Source organism: Megascapheus bottae, chromosome 28 (assembly GCF_031878675.1).
Source record: "Megascapheus bottae isolate mThoBot1 chromosome 28, mThoBot2.hap1, whole genome shotgun sequence".
Lineage (NCBI taxonomy): Eukaryota > Metazoa > Chordata > Mammalia > Rodentia > Geomyidae > Megascapheus > Megascapheus bottae.
The window spans coordinates 4806900-4822077 of NC_143536.1; the positions used below are offsets into that span (position 1 = coordinate 4806900).

At 43.6% G+C, this 15178-nt stretch overlaps 1 protein-coding gene across 4 annotated transcripts in view; it reads right to left on the reverse strand.

The window, feature by feature from the left end:
* Hectd4 (HECT domain E3 ubiquitin protein ligase 4) overlaps window positions 1-15178 on the reverse strand; it is a 117156-nt gene that overhangs the window by 88071 nt on the left and 13907 nt on the right. For all 4 annotated transcript variants that reach the window (XM_090320122.1, XM_090320120.1, XM_090320121.1 and 1 more), the window contains exon 2: window positions 609-1126. In XM_090320122.1, the coding sequence (XP_090176248.1) occupies window positions 609-1126 (518 nt within the window). The remainder of the gene's footprint in view (window positions 1-608; window positions 1127-15178) is intronic.

Below are 15178 nucleotides of genomic sequence, written 5' to 3' on the forward strand. Positions count from 1 at the left end.
ACACACACACACACACACACACACACACACACAGAACACTATTAAATCTTGATATATATCCAAAGAACTTTCAATTAAATCTCTATGAAGGAAAACACTGGGGTCCAGAAATGCAGTTTGTGACTTAGCCTTGGGATGGAGTCCAGACGAGCAATAGCCACTGACCAGCTGCTAACATACAACCTATAGGCAGGCATGAATAAAAGTCAAAGGCTCACTGCGGGGCCAGGAGTTTGGCCTAGTGGTAGAGTGCTTGCTTAGCATGCACAAAAACCTGGGTTTGACTCCTTGGTACAACATACATAGAAAAAGCTGGAAGTGGTGCTATGGCCCAAGGGGCAGAGCTCTAGCCTTGAGAAAGCTCACGGACAGTGCCCAGGCCCTGAGTTCAAGGCCCAGGGCAAAAAAAAAAAAAAAAAAAGCTCACTGGGTGTGAGAGTGGCTCACACCTGTAATCCTAGCTGCTGAGAAGGCTGACAATTGCAGTTCAAAGCCAAACAGATGCTCAGACTTTCATTCAGTGCTCTTGGTCTCTTCTATTCAGTGTATTTGCCTGACCGAGAGTGGAGGGAGGAGACAGTAACTTCAGTAACTTCAGTTTTCCTTACCTGGCACATGCCAAGGCCACCAGGGCAGCAGCAGCATTTTCTTTTTGCTTCTGTGGGATGTGTCGGCCTGTGTTTGAAGTCTCCTCTAGCCACGAGCACAGCAAAGTTTCGATCCCATTGAGGCAATCAGCAGGCTCCTTGGTGAGGCTCAGAGGCTGGCAGTCACGCAGGCAGTTCAATAGCACCTCAGCAGTTAGGTTGCAGAGAGAGGGGTCTGTTCGACTCTGGGACTGGATGAGGGGGAAGACCAGCAGGAGCCCCATCCGAGACGTGAAGGGCGCTTGCTCTGGCTGCTGCAGCAGGCCCTGGCGCTTGAGCAGTGCCAAGGTCTCTTCATCTCCAGAACTTTCCCTCTCATGCTGCTCCTCCAGGGCCAGCTGGCGCTGGGCATTCCACAGCCCTCGCAAGGCATTCAGGCGGTATTCCAGCAGGCGGGCGTAGGCGTTGCTCTGATTCCCACAAACAGAGCGCAAACGTTCTGCTAACTCTGTTGGGTTCTTGGTCTCAAATGTTAAAATCTAAAGGAATGTACAACAGAGAAGTGAGTGTGCGTTGCTCTCATCGAAGTGGCTATAGAAGCAAGTATGTCTAATGGCATCTAATAGTCCACATCAAGATTATTTTAATTACAAGCAAATTTTTTAAAATGTGCTTGGGCTGGGAGTTTGGCCTACTGGTAGAGCGCTTACCTAGCATGCAGGAAGACCCAGGTTTAATTCGTCAGTACTACATATATAGAAAAAAAAATGGAAGTAGTGCTGTGGCTCAAGGGGTAGAGCTCTAGCCTTGGGAAAAGCCCAACGACAGTGCTCAGGCCCTGAGTTCAAGCCCCAGGACTGGCAAAAAAAGAAAAAGTAACAATGAAATGCCCCTCTGAACAACTAATATAAGCTAACAAAGGAAAGGATAGACTGTAAAGTCTTTGGCTGATGAAATGATCCTGCCAAACTTTTTTGTTAGTATTTCTACTAAAATCAGCATTAGAGAGGCTGGAGATGTAGTTCAGTACACACACAGTATGTGCAAAGATAACTTGAGGCCCTGGGTTCAATCTTCAGCAGGAAGAACGAAGGGGGAGGGAGGGAAAGGAAGGAGGGAGAGAAAGGGAACGCAGGAAGAGACACTGAGAGACACAGAGGACAGACAAAGAGGGAGAAACAAAGAAACCCAGGAAATAACCCAAGGTAGGGCAGGCATGGTGGCACATTGGTAAACTCAGCTCTTAGGCTGCCAAGGCAGAAGGATTTGGAACTTAAGGCCAGCCTGGGCTACACAGACATTAAAGAAAAACATCACAAACTCAAATTGTAACAGTATAACATTAAATGTGAAAGCATGGTCCAAATAATTTTATTTTTAAAAAAAATCAAAGTACTATTATTCATAAAATGGTCTTGAGGTTGGAGAGTTTGGTTTGGTTTTGAGACAGAGTCTTAACTGTGTAGCAGAGGCCTGGGATAAAGGCATGTACCACTACACCTGGCTAATCTTTTTTTTTCCCCCCTTCAGCCGTGGAGCTTGAACTCTTGAGACTGGGCACTGTCCCTGAGTTCTTCAGCTCAAGGTTAGCACTCCACCACTTGAGCTACAGTACCACTTGCAGTTTTCTGGCAGTTTAATTGGAGATAAGAGTCTCATGGAGTTTCCTGTCCAGATTGGCTTTGAACTTCCATCCTCAGATCTCAGCCTCCGGAATAGCTAGGATTACAGAAGTGAGCCAATAGCACCCAGCTGCTCTTTGGTTTTGAGGCTACCCTCCCTTCTTTTGTTTGCACATTACTTAGATCTGTGCTCAATATGGACTTAATCCACGTACCCATTGTTCATTCTAAAACATATGATTACGAAGAGGGTTTCCTCTAGATTTTCATGAGCTGAGAGATAATAAAGTTATATATTCTAACAAGTCTATAAGGAAGGACCCAGCTCTCAGGATAAAATACTAAAGTATTGTACAATTACTTAAAGATATATATTTTTTTCTAGTCCTGGGGCTTCAACTCAGGGCTTGGGCACTGCCCTTGGGTTTTCTCAAGGCTAGAGCACTACCACTTGAGCCACAGCACCACTTTCAGCTTTTTCTCTTTTTCTTTTTCCTTTCTTTTTTTTTTTTTTTTTTTGGTCAGTCAAGGGGCTTGAATTCTGGTACTGTCCCTGAGCTTTTCAGCTCAAGGCTGCCATTCTACTCCTTGAGCCACAATGCCACTTCTGGTTTTCTAGTGGTTAATGGGAGATAAGAGTCTCACAGACTTCAGTGCTTGCGCTGGCTTTGAACCATGATCCTCAGATCTCAGCCTCCTGAGTAGCTAGGAGTACAGGCGTGAGCCACTGAGTCTGGCTACTTCCAGCTTTTTCTGTGTATGTGGTACCAAGGAATCAAATCCAGATCTTCATGAATGTTACGCAAGCCCTCTACCACTAGGTCACACTCTCGGCCTACTTAAAGATAATATATATTTTTTTAATGATTTTTTTTTTAAAAAAAGAAGCACCAAAGTAAATTTCCAATGTAGAGCTTCACATAAGGTGAAGGAGGGCACACCAGCAGCATACTGAGGCAAGGACTAGGTTATCAATGAACCACAAAGTCAGGGTGAGAAGAGGCTTGGAAGGAAAGGAAAGAAACTTAGCCAGGTCATCTGACATTAAGAAAGGTCCTAATATACTTTAAGCAATAGAAATTGCAAATTCTGCCTTTCTAAACTTTACTGATCCAATAAAGTAACAAGAACTATCAGATAATGCAAATACTTTGCTTTGCTTAGCTACATAGGCAACTCACTGCATGGAACTGTTCACAGCAGAAAAACAACACAGCAGCAAAAAGGAGCAAAACCTAAAGAAAAACAAAGCAAGGTGAGTCAGAGAAGTTGCTCAGCTTAAATAGAAGATGAAGTCAGACAACAAGCATTATAATCAAAGAAAAAAGATGTCTGGGGGCAAAAAGCTATTAACATAAAGAAAATGGGGGGGCCCAGGAGTTTGGCTTGGCTGTAAAGGGATTGCCTAGCATGCATGCATGAAGCCCTGGGTTCCATTCCTTGGTACCACATACCCAGTAAAAGCTGGAAATGGTGCTGTGGCTCAAGTGGTAGTGTGCTAGTCTTGAGAAAGCTCGAGGACGGTGCCCAAGCCCCGAGCTCAATACCCAGCACAGGCCAAAAACAGAAAAAAAGAAAGACAGAAAGAAAAAGAAAATGGGGGACCTTGTTGCAGGCCCTGGAGTCAATTTTTCCATCATGAGCTGGGCTTCTCCACTAACACAGGAGGTGCTCAATGAAACAAAGATTTACAGAGCAGGCACACTACTCTGCAGAAGAAACACTGAGCAAGTAGGAAACCAGGAAGAAGATGCTGAAGTTCGGATACATCAAATCTAAAGAACTCAAAGATGTCAGCTAGCAGAGGTGGAAAGCACAGGAAAGCTAGGTCAGATGGCCTCCAGCTGCGGGGCCAATTCCATGAACAAGCTTTCTTCTGGAGCCCAGAAAAACCACCAAAAGTTGTTTTTGCCAAAGAGTCGCCAACTGCTAACATTTTGAAACCACTCTGAAAGATTTTTAAAAGAACAGTGGAAGATATATCAGCAATGAAACACCTTCAGAAGGATCCAAAGGGCCACACAATAGAATAGATGCTTTTGGAGCAAGCATTGGGAAATATAGCAAGAACTGGAAGATGAAAGATAAACAACAGAATAAATAAATGACAGGACAAATAAGGACTACAGAAAAGATTCAAGGAACTTGTCAATAGAGTAAAAGGAAGCCAGATACTAGTGGCTCACACTTGTAATCCTAGCTATTGAGGAGGCTGAAATCTGAGGATCTTGATTCATTGGCCTAGTGGTAGAGTGCTTGCCTAGCATGCATGAAGCCATGAATTCAATTCCTCACTACCACATGAACAGAAAAAGCCAGAAGTGTGCTGTGTTTTAGGTGGGAGAATGTTAGCCTTGAGCACATAGAGGCTCAGGGACAGAGGTTGGGCCCTGAGTTCAAGCTCTAGAACCCACAAAAAAAAAATGTATGTGGGGCCGGGAGTTTGGCCTAGTGGTTAAAGTGCTTGCCTAGCATGCACGAAGACCCAGGTTCAATTCCTTGCTACCACATACATACAAAAAAAAAAAAGCCGAAAGTGGTGCTGAGGCTCAAGTGCTCTCTAGCCTTGAGAAAAACCCAAGGACAGTGCTCAGGCCCTGAGCTTAAGCCCAGGACTGGCAAAAAAAAAAAAAAAATGTATGTGGCACAATCTAACTTTAATATATAATTAGCTAATAAAGACTATATAATAGGTTTTGTAGCTTTCTGAAAAGTCTATTCTTACAAGTCCTTCAACTGTGTTCTAGCGTTCTACTTGAAGGACAGATTTTCTAAAAGGATCATAGCTGTAATAAAATTAACCTAATGTTGTGTTTATTGATTTAGTGGGATCCAAAGCACATTGCTTTCAGAAACGCATTAGATTCCTCAGCAGTACCCATCTCAACAACTGTCTACTGTGCAGCTACTTTTACAATTCTCAGCTCTGAAGGTCATGGCCTAAAATCATTTCATGAAGACATTATACCTTGAGGTTTTAGTAAGTCAGCTATGGAGGATCTATTCTGGTACTCATGAATATTGAATGACTTTCTCTCAGATCCTTATATAAACCCCTATACTCAGTGACTGCTCCTGACCAAATGTCATTAGACAATATTTTTTATTTTTTTCTTTGTATGGGTACCCAGGAATCGAACCTGGGTCTTCATGCATGGTAGGCAAGCACTCTACCACTAGGCCACACTCAAGGCATAGACAATATTTTTTAATCCCAGCTACCCAGAAAAACACAGACTAGGAAGATCTTAGAGGCTAGCACAGAGAATTCACCTAAATTAACAAGCAAGAAGCCTGGTACTGGTGGCTCACACCTGTAATCCTAGCTATTCAGGGAGCTAACATCTGTAAGACCATGACTGAAGCTAGCCTAGGCAGAAGAGCCCATGAGATCTAATCAGCAAAATGCTGGCTCAAGTGTTAAAGTACCAACTAGACCACTACTGGTAGCTCACACCTATAGTTCTCCAGAGTTGAGATCTGAGGGTCATGGTTTGAAGCCAGGCTGAAGACTCTTATCTTCAATTAACCAACAGTGCAGCTGTGACTCAGACGGTAGAGCAAACTGGTAAGGGGAAATGGCCAGGCCCTGAGTTCAAGCACAAGGACTGGCACCAAAAAAAATAAATAAATAAGTCTAGAAACAACTCAAATATTCACCAACAAGAGACTGGATAGACTTGTATATGATGATTACAAAGTCAATGAAGAAACATGTAACATGTGTGGCCAAAAAAAAAAAGCAAAACAAAAACAAAAATACATATGGCATACAATATGGAAAAGCGAAAGAAAAAACTCAGGATAGAAGTTTCCTATGAGGAAGAGCTAGAATGTTAGATTCTAGATCACACAGCAGACTTACTTGTTTGTTTACCTAGTTATTTAGTACTGTTACTAAATAAATTGTAATTCTTATTGGCTTGTATTCCAGCATGACAAGTAGACCATGTTACTAGACTTGCTACTCAGAAGCACTTAATAGTTATTTCGGGGCTAGCAGAAAGCTGGGGTTAGGAGAAGAGAGACTGCTTCCAAGAAGACATCTGGCAAGGCCTACAGATATGTATGTGTGTACACACACACACACACACACACACACACACACACACACACACACACAGTACTATACAGATAATATCCATATAAATATGTTTATATATACACACACACATATATATGTATATGTATGGGGGTACTTGGGGACAACAATGCAGCTGGATACCCACAGAGAATAGAACAGCCCTGTGACAAAGAATTATCTGATCCAACATGTTGCTAGCACCAAGGCCTGCAGTGACCCCTTGATAGAAAGCATGTACTAGCCCACTCCTGCCTCCCATGTTGAGTGGGACCACTCTCTTAAGAGATAGATAGGATCCCTACAGGAAGCTAAACAGATGACTGAAAGCTAAACAATTACTGTGAGCTCACTTACTTCACATACCTTTCACACCAAAAGCACAATATAGTTTGAATTGCTTCTCCTGAAATCAAGCCTTGTGCCCAGCACCTTGCATGTGGCAAGCACTCAATGGAACTAGTTAATGCTATTATTATATTAAGGGAGGTACTACAGTTTGAATACTGGACCCCACTCAAGCTTGCTAGGCAGGTAGGTGCTCTACCACTTGAACCATGTCCCCATCTATTTCTTAAAAATATTATTCAAAATGATTTCAAAATCTGTCCAGATAGCTTTAAAGTTGGTCTATTTTGTTCACTGACACATCCCAAACACCAGGTACTTGAGATAAACATTTTCAGGTAAATTAATGGCTAAGAGTGCAGCTCAGCATGCACTTACCTCCCTTACCTGACAAAGTAGAGCAAACTACAGATCCAAGGAGGCACTGTGCACAGGCATGGCCCCAGACCAGCCCTGCTCCTGGAGATTCCTGACCTCCTCCTCCAGTTTCCAAGTCAGGCTGTTCACTTCTGCCAAACCAAGGTAGCAGTCTATCCTGACGTGGATTCTGCATTTGTGGCTCACTAGTGCTTGGCTATGTAGTGCAGGAATACAAACATTCAGGCACAAAGCCGAGCATGGTGGCTCATGCCTGTAATCCTAGCTACTCAGGAGACTGAGATCTGAGGATCAAGGTTCAAAGCCAGCCCAGGCACAAAAGGACCTGAGACTCTTATCTCTAATTGACCCCTAGAAAAGGGGAAGTGGGGCTTGGCTCAGGGGTAGGACAAGAGCCATGAGCTGAATGGCTCTGGGACAGCAGGCCCAGAGGCAGGGAGGTAGCCTTGAGCTGAAGAACTGAAGAGTTCAGGGACAGTGCCCAGGCCAAGTTTAAACACCATGACCCACCAAAAAAAAAAAAAAAAGACTCCCAGGAAACCAGTCCATTACTTTACTGCTTATTTCTTCTAAATCAAAAGACTCCACTTTAGAATTCCATTCCATCTCTCTCCTTCTGTCTGCAGAGGAGAAATGTTTAGAAAACACTAACCAATCAGCTAAAATTCAAAGTAGCTTTCCTGGTAAAGACTGTTAAGGCATGTTAGGGGTGGGGAGGGCAGAGCCTATGGACCCAAGCCAGCCCGCAGGCCCTGGCCCAGGATGTGCTCCACACAGGCACTCCCACCCCATATGGGCAGAACCAGACAAATACAGAAACACTTCTGGTGAAATCGATGCATGTCAAACATGGCTCACTCAAAATAACATGATCCCTCCAAGCCCTGGCCTGATGGAGAATGCATGTCCATCAGAAACCATTCCAATTAAAGAGTGTCTTAAAACAGTGGCATACCAAACAAACCCAATCTGTGCACTAGATTTGGCTTTCTGACTATAGGGGTTGCAATCCCTTTGGGTTCCAATTTTTTGTACCTTTGTTTTCAACAGAAATATATTCACTTATTATATACAACATACATTTATTTATTTCACAGGATGGAGGGCAATGTTAAATTAAAAATCTCTGGTGAGGCTGGGAGTTTGGCCTAGTGATAGAGTGAACTTGCCTAGCATGCACGAAGACCCGGGTTCGATTCCTTGGTACCACATACATAGAAAAGGCCAGAAGTGGTGCTGCGGCTCTAGTGATAGAGCTCCTGCCTTGAGATAACCCAAGGACAGTGCTCAGCCCCTGAGTTCAAGCCCCCGACTGATAACAACAACAAAAAATTCTCTGGTGGGCCCGGGAGTTTGGCCTAGCGGTTAAAGTGCTTGCCTAGCATGCACAAAGACCCGGGTTCGATTCCTCGGTATCCCACATACACAACCAAGCCGGAAGTGGCAGAGACGAGACACAACCAAACCGGAAAAGTGGCAGAGACAAGACTGCGACGGCGACAGAGAGCGAAAGAAGCGAGCTGAGCTGAAGTGAACAGAGCCCAACCGAGTGGTGGCCGGAGCGAGCGGGGTCCGAGCGAGCAGGACCGGAGCGTGCGGGAGCGAGCCGAGCCAGAGCCAGCGAGGCCGGAGCGAGCGGGGCCGGAGCGAGAAGGGGCCGGAGCGAGCAGAGCCAGGAGCAAGCGAGAGCTGGCCGGGCCGGAGCGAGCGGGGCCAGAGCAAGCCAGGAGCAGGGCCGGGCCGGAGCGAGCGGGGCCAAGAGCAAGCTGGAGCGAGCCGGGCGGAAGCAAGCGGGGCCAGAACGAGTGGGCCGGAGCGAGCGGGGCCGGAGCGAGCGGGACCTGAGCTAGAAAGAGGGCCTAGCTGGGCCGGAGCGAGCGGGGCCTGAGATAGAAAGGGGGGCCTAGCCGGGCCAGAGCGAGCGGGGCCAGAAAGAGAAAGGGGCCAAAAAAAAAAAAAAAAATTCTCTGGTGATAAGTAAATTAGCACCTGCCAAATAGGTTCTTTAAAAAAGAAGACTCCAGGGCCAGGAGTTTGGCCTAGTGGTACAGTGCTTGCCTAGCATGCTCAAAGACCTGGGTTCGATTCCTCAGCACCATATACATAGAAAAAAAAGCTGGAAATGGTGCTGAGGCTCAAGGGTAGAGCTGTAGTCTTGAGAAAAGTCCAAAGACAGTGCTCAGGCCCTGAGTTCAAAACAGACCAAAAAAAAAAAAAAGACTCCAAGACTAAGAAGAGTGGTAATTGTTACTGACACAAAGGCATTTCAAGATGTTACCTAACATCTAACCATCAATGTGCAACTATCACAGGTAAGACCCATCATGGACATCCTGAGCTAGGGTTCTCAGGCTTTCTTCTATTCTAGCAGAACAGAAAGCCACAACACCACACTCTGCGTTTCCCTTGTGTTGCAATGCTTAGACTGGAAGAGAAAGGGCTCCCATGGCAGGTGTTTGGGGCAGACGGAGAAGAGCCCCGTGGCAGGTGGCAAGAATTGCTGACTTAGAACATAAGGACAGTATGCTGGTGCAAGCTGTGCTTGCTCTTGTGCCAACTGCTGCCAGATGAACTATAAACACATACCATTTATATAGGTGACATGTAATAGGACAACACACAGAATTTCATGCTCCAGTTTTGACAGGCCATCACCTTACAGACTCTGCCAGCATGCCCCTCCCCACCATGATGGTGGAATAATGCTCTTCTCAGTTTGACAGGCTATGGAATCAATGATAGAACACTGTTCTATCATTGCAAGTTGAACACTGTAAAGACCCTTCCAACAACAAGCAGATAAAGTCTTCTTAGATATGGTCCCTAAGTCAAGAGTTATTCCTGCTTTGCTGGGCCTAATGACTCACTCCTGTGATCCTAGCTACTCAGGAGGCTGAGATCTGAGAATCGCTGTTCAAAGTCAGACCCGGCACTAAAGGCCATGTGACTTTTATCTCCAATTAATCACCAGAAAACTGGGAAGTGGCACTGTGGCTCAAGGAATAGGGCAGGAGCCTTGAGCTCAGGGACAGCCTCCAGGCCCAGAGTTCAAGTCCCATGACCAACAAAAAAAAATTTTTTTAAACAGGGCCAGGACAGAAAAGCATATGAGAAAATGCTCATCGTCCATGGTCACAAAAGAAATGCAAATAAAAACAACCCTAAGATACCACCTTACCCCAATTAGAATGGCCAAGAACTCAGACAATGACAGATGCTGGTGGGGTTGTGGAGAAAAAGGAACCCTATGCACTACTAGTAGGATTGCAAGCAAGTTCAGCCACTCTGGAACCACTCTGGAAAACAGTGTGGAGGTTTCTTAAAGAACTGAAAACTGACCTTCCCAAATGATCCCGCCATACCACTCCTGGGCATCTATCCTGAACATCATAACCCAGGACATGATAAGGACACCTGCTCAGCTATGTTCATCTCTGCACTATTCACAATAGCCAGGCGATGGAAACAACCCAGATGCCCTACTGCAGATGAATGGATACAGAAAATGTGGTATATATACACAATGGAATTCTACATAGCTAACAGACAAGATAAAATAATGGCATTCACAGGGAAGTGGATGAATCTAGAGCAAATCATGTTAAGTGAGACAAGTCAAGACCAAAGGAACAAAAGCATGGTATCCTTAATATGCAGCTATTAGATCCAAACAGTACAAGAGTGAGGACTCAATATTTGCATACCCAATGCTATGGACATGGTATTAGAAATATAAACACAAAACTACATAGACATAAAAATGTATAACTGGGGCCGGGAGTTTGGCCTAGTGGTTAAAGTGCTTGTCTAGCATGCATGAAGACCCGGGTTCGATTCCTCGGTACCACATACATAGAAAAAAGCCGGAAGTGGTGCTGAGGCTCAAGTGGTAGAGCTCTAGCCTTGAGAAAGTCCAAGGACAGTGCTCAGTCCCTGAGCTCAAGCCCAGGACTGGCAAAAAAAAAAAATGTATAACTCTATAGATATAATGTTTTATTACATAGATTAATAACTATCTATGACATACAAACCCTCAGCCTAATTTTAATTATGTTCTAAAATCTAAGTGCCAGTGATTGTATACAGAGATTCCCTTCTTGAATACTTGTTTGTTAAACACGTCATTTGAAATATGATGTAAAAATCAATGTTAATAAATTCTTTAATAAAAAAAAAAGAGCCAGGAGTTTGCCCTAGTGGTAGTGTGCTGGCCTAGCATGCATGAAACCCTGATTTGATTCCTGGTACCACATACACAGAAAAAGCCAGGAGTGGTGCTGTGGCTCAAATGGTAGAGTGCTAGTCTTGAGAAAAGCCCAAGGACAGTGCCCAGGCCCTGAGTTCAAGCCCTAGGACTGGCAACTTTGATTGACATAAGACTAGTTCTACAGGGGCAAATCAGGAGACTGGTTCTTTTTGTTGTTGGTGATGGTCATGGGCTTAAGCTCTGAGCCTGGGTGCTGTCCCTGAGCTCTTTAGCTCAAGGCCAGTGCTCTACCATTTGAGCCACAGCATCACTTCTGAGCCTGGTCCTTTATTCCTATGACTCCAGCATCTTTCTATTTGTGTACCCACTCTAAGGCAAGAAGCTAAAAGCTAATCATTTGATGGGCCAGGAACATAAGTCTCAATATATAGTTTGGCAACCCCAGAACAGGACTGGTTGCTCCATGGTGGGCCCCACACAGCTATTGGGAAAATTTCCTTTCATTAAGGCATTATGTGGGCCACAATACCACTTTTATTAAAAATGTATGTGTTGTGTGTGTGTGTGTGTGTGTGTGCCTGTGTGTGTGCCTGTGTGTGTACTGCTCTTGGGGCTTGAACTCCCGACCTGGGCACTGTCCCTGAGCTTTTTTGCTCAAGACAAGCACTACATTACTTTGGTCACAACTCTATTTCTGGCTTTGGTTAGTGGTTAATTGGAACTAAGAATCTCACAGACTTGGGGCTGGGAGTTTGGCCACTATAGTAGTAGTGCCTGCCTAGCATGCATGAAGACCCGCCCGGATTAAATTCCTCAATACCACATACATAGAAAAGGCCTTGAGGAAAGCCCAAGGATAGTTCTCAAGCCCTGCATTCAAGCCCCAGAACTAGCAAAAAAAAAAAAAAAAAATCTCATAGAGTTTCCTACTCATACTGGCTTCAAACCACAATCCTTAGATCCTAGCCTCCAGAGTAGCTATGATGCTATGATTACAACATGACCCAGCCTTATGTACATGTGTTCATATAAAATAATACTAATCAAAATAAAATCCAGGAAATGGAAATAAGAGGATTCTTTTTTTTTTTTTTTTCCAGTCCTGGGCTTGAGCTCAGGGCCTGAGCACTGTGCTTGGACTTTCTCAAGGCTAGAGCTCCACCACTTGAGCCTCAGCACCACTTCCGGCTTTTTTCTATGTATGTGGTACCGAGGAATCGAACCCGGGTCTTCATGCATGCTAGGCAAGCACTTTAACCACTAGGCCAAACTCCCGGCCCAAGAGGATTCTTGTTTTAATGCCAGTCTTGGAGCTTGAACTCAGAGCCTAGGCACTGTCCTTGGCCACTTTTTTACACAAGGCTAGCACCCTGTCACTTGAGCCACAGCATCATTTCTGGCTTTTTCTGTGTATGTGGTATCAATGAATTCAATCCAGGGCTTTGTGCATACTGGGCGATCCCTCTATCACTAGGCTACACTTCCATTCTCAAGAGCATTTTTTCTTAGTTACTCTTTTTGCTTTCTTTTTGTCTTATTTATTCATTTATCTATCTTTGGAGGGTTAGGGAGGCACAGAAATGGACAAAGAGTGAATAAATACAGCAGAAGTGCTCACTAGATACTACACTGAAAACCAACTATAACTTGTATGTGATGATGGGAAGAAAAAAACTGGGAGAGAGCAAGGGGAAGGATGACATTAGCCAAAAAGAAATGTACTCATTATCTGACTTATGTAACAGTAATCCTTTTGTTTTTTTTAACTTTCTTAATATTCTTGTTAAAGGTGATAGAGTCTTCAACCTCATTTTACATAACCTTTATAATACCAATAAAAAAATAAAAGGGGGCCGGAAGTTTGGCCTAGTGGTAGAGTGCTTGCCTAGCATGCATGAAGACCAGGGTTCGATTCCTTGGTACCACTTATACATAGAAATGGTGCTGTGGCTCAAGTGGTAGAGCTCAGGCCTTGAGAAAGCCCAAGGACAGTGCTCAGGCTTTGAATTCAAGGCCCAGGACTGGCAAAAAAAAAAAAAATATATATATATATATATATATATATATGAACCATGAGCACAACTGAGGAGAAACACCCCTCTCAGTCATCACAACACCAAAGATAGATTTATATAAAGACACAAAGCTGAACAACGATATGAAAGTGTTTTTTTTTCCATCTTTACTTTCCAGTGTGAACAATAAACACATACTTTCTTTGAATTGTGAATGAAAGGGGATGAATATATTATCATAGGAAAATACTTAGAGGGCTGGGGATAACTCAGTGGTACAGTGCTGTCCTGGGTGGTAGAGTGCCCTGGGTTCACTGCCATAAAAAGAAGAGGAAACCCACTGAAAATATCACAATAGGTACTACAGTGGTAGACACTATGTTGAAAATGAACTATACAACTTGTGGGCAAGGATGTGAGGGCAAAACTGGGAGGGAATAAAAGGGTGTAACCTTGTCCAAAGAATGTACTTATTACCTAAAAGGGTAACTTATGTACAGCATCCTTATAATAACAATAAAAACTAATTAAAAATAACATTAGGCAAATAAAACTATGAAATAAAAAATATATGCATAGATGCATGAGGACCCGGGTTCAATTCCTCGGTACCACATACATAGAAAAAAGCTGGAAGTGATGCTGAGGCTCAAGTGGTAGAGCTCTAGCCTTGAGAAAGTCCAAGGACAGTGCTCAGGCCCTGAGCTCAAGCCCAGGATTGGCAAAAAAAAAAAATATATATATATATATATGCATAGAGAAATCTAAAAGCAAATATTAAAATGTATTTTAATTTTTTTTATTTTTGCTGGGTGCTATTGGCTCATGCCTATAATCCTGGCTATTCAGAAGGCTGAACTCTGAGGATCATGATTTTCTACCAAACAGATATATCCAAAAGACTCTTCAATTAACTGCCATGAAAAGCCAGAAGTGGAGGTGTGGCTCAAGTGGTAGACCACCAGCCTTGAGTGACACACCAGCCTTAAGTGGAAAAGGCAACTGGGTCAGGAGTGTGGCCTACTGATGCTTGCCTAGCATGCACAAAGCCCTGGGTTACACAGAAAAAGCCAGAAGTGGTGCTATGGCTCAAGTGGCAGAGTGCTAACTTTGAGCAAAAAATGTCCCAGGCCCTGAGTTTAAGCCCCATGAATGGGGAAAAAAAAAAAAAAAGGAAGGAAGGAAGGAAGGAAGGAAGGAAGGAAGGAAGGAAGGAAAGAAAGAAAAAGGCAAGCAAGAATGCAAGTCTCGGAGTTCAACTCTAGTACCAGCACAAAAGATAAATAATATTCCAGTGATATTTTCATGCCAGGTTATTGTGCTGGAAAGAATCTAAACAGCAAATACACACCAGATTTTTTTTCCTTCCTTCTTTTTCCATATTCTCCTTGGGGAAAGTCACATGGAAACCTTCCTTCTTGTGGTAATATATGAGTATGAGTCTCAACTCCTTCAAGCTGAGAATAGACAAAAGAAATGAGCCCAGAGCAAGGAATGGCAGAGCAGATACAGTGATCAGCAGCAAACACATATCCTTAATCCCAAACTTTTCCTACAAACAGTACATGAAGTATGGTGAAAGAAAACAGGGTAAGCAGGTACAAAAGAATTTTATTTTTCACAAAGGCTGGATGCAATTAAAGAAACCTAATTAATTCTAGAAAAACAATGAAAAAGTAAGGAATACCTTGAACGATATCATATTTCTGAGAAGTTTTTTAGGTTTTTAGAAAGGTCACTGATTAGCCGGTGCGGTGGCTCTCACCTGTAATCCTAGCTACTTATGAGGCTGATATCTGAGGACCAAGCACAAAAGAACCTGAGACTCTTTTTTTGTTTTAAGTCAAGAACCTATTTTTATTTACTTTATTTTTTTATTGTAATGTATAGAAGGGTTACAGTTATATTTGCCAGATAGTAGGTGTATGACTTCTCATACA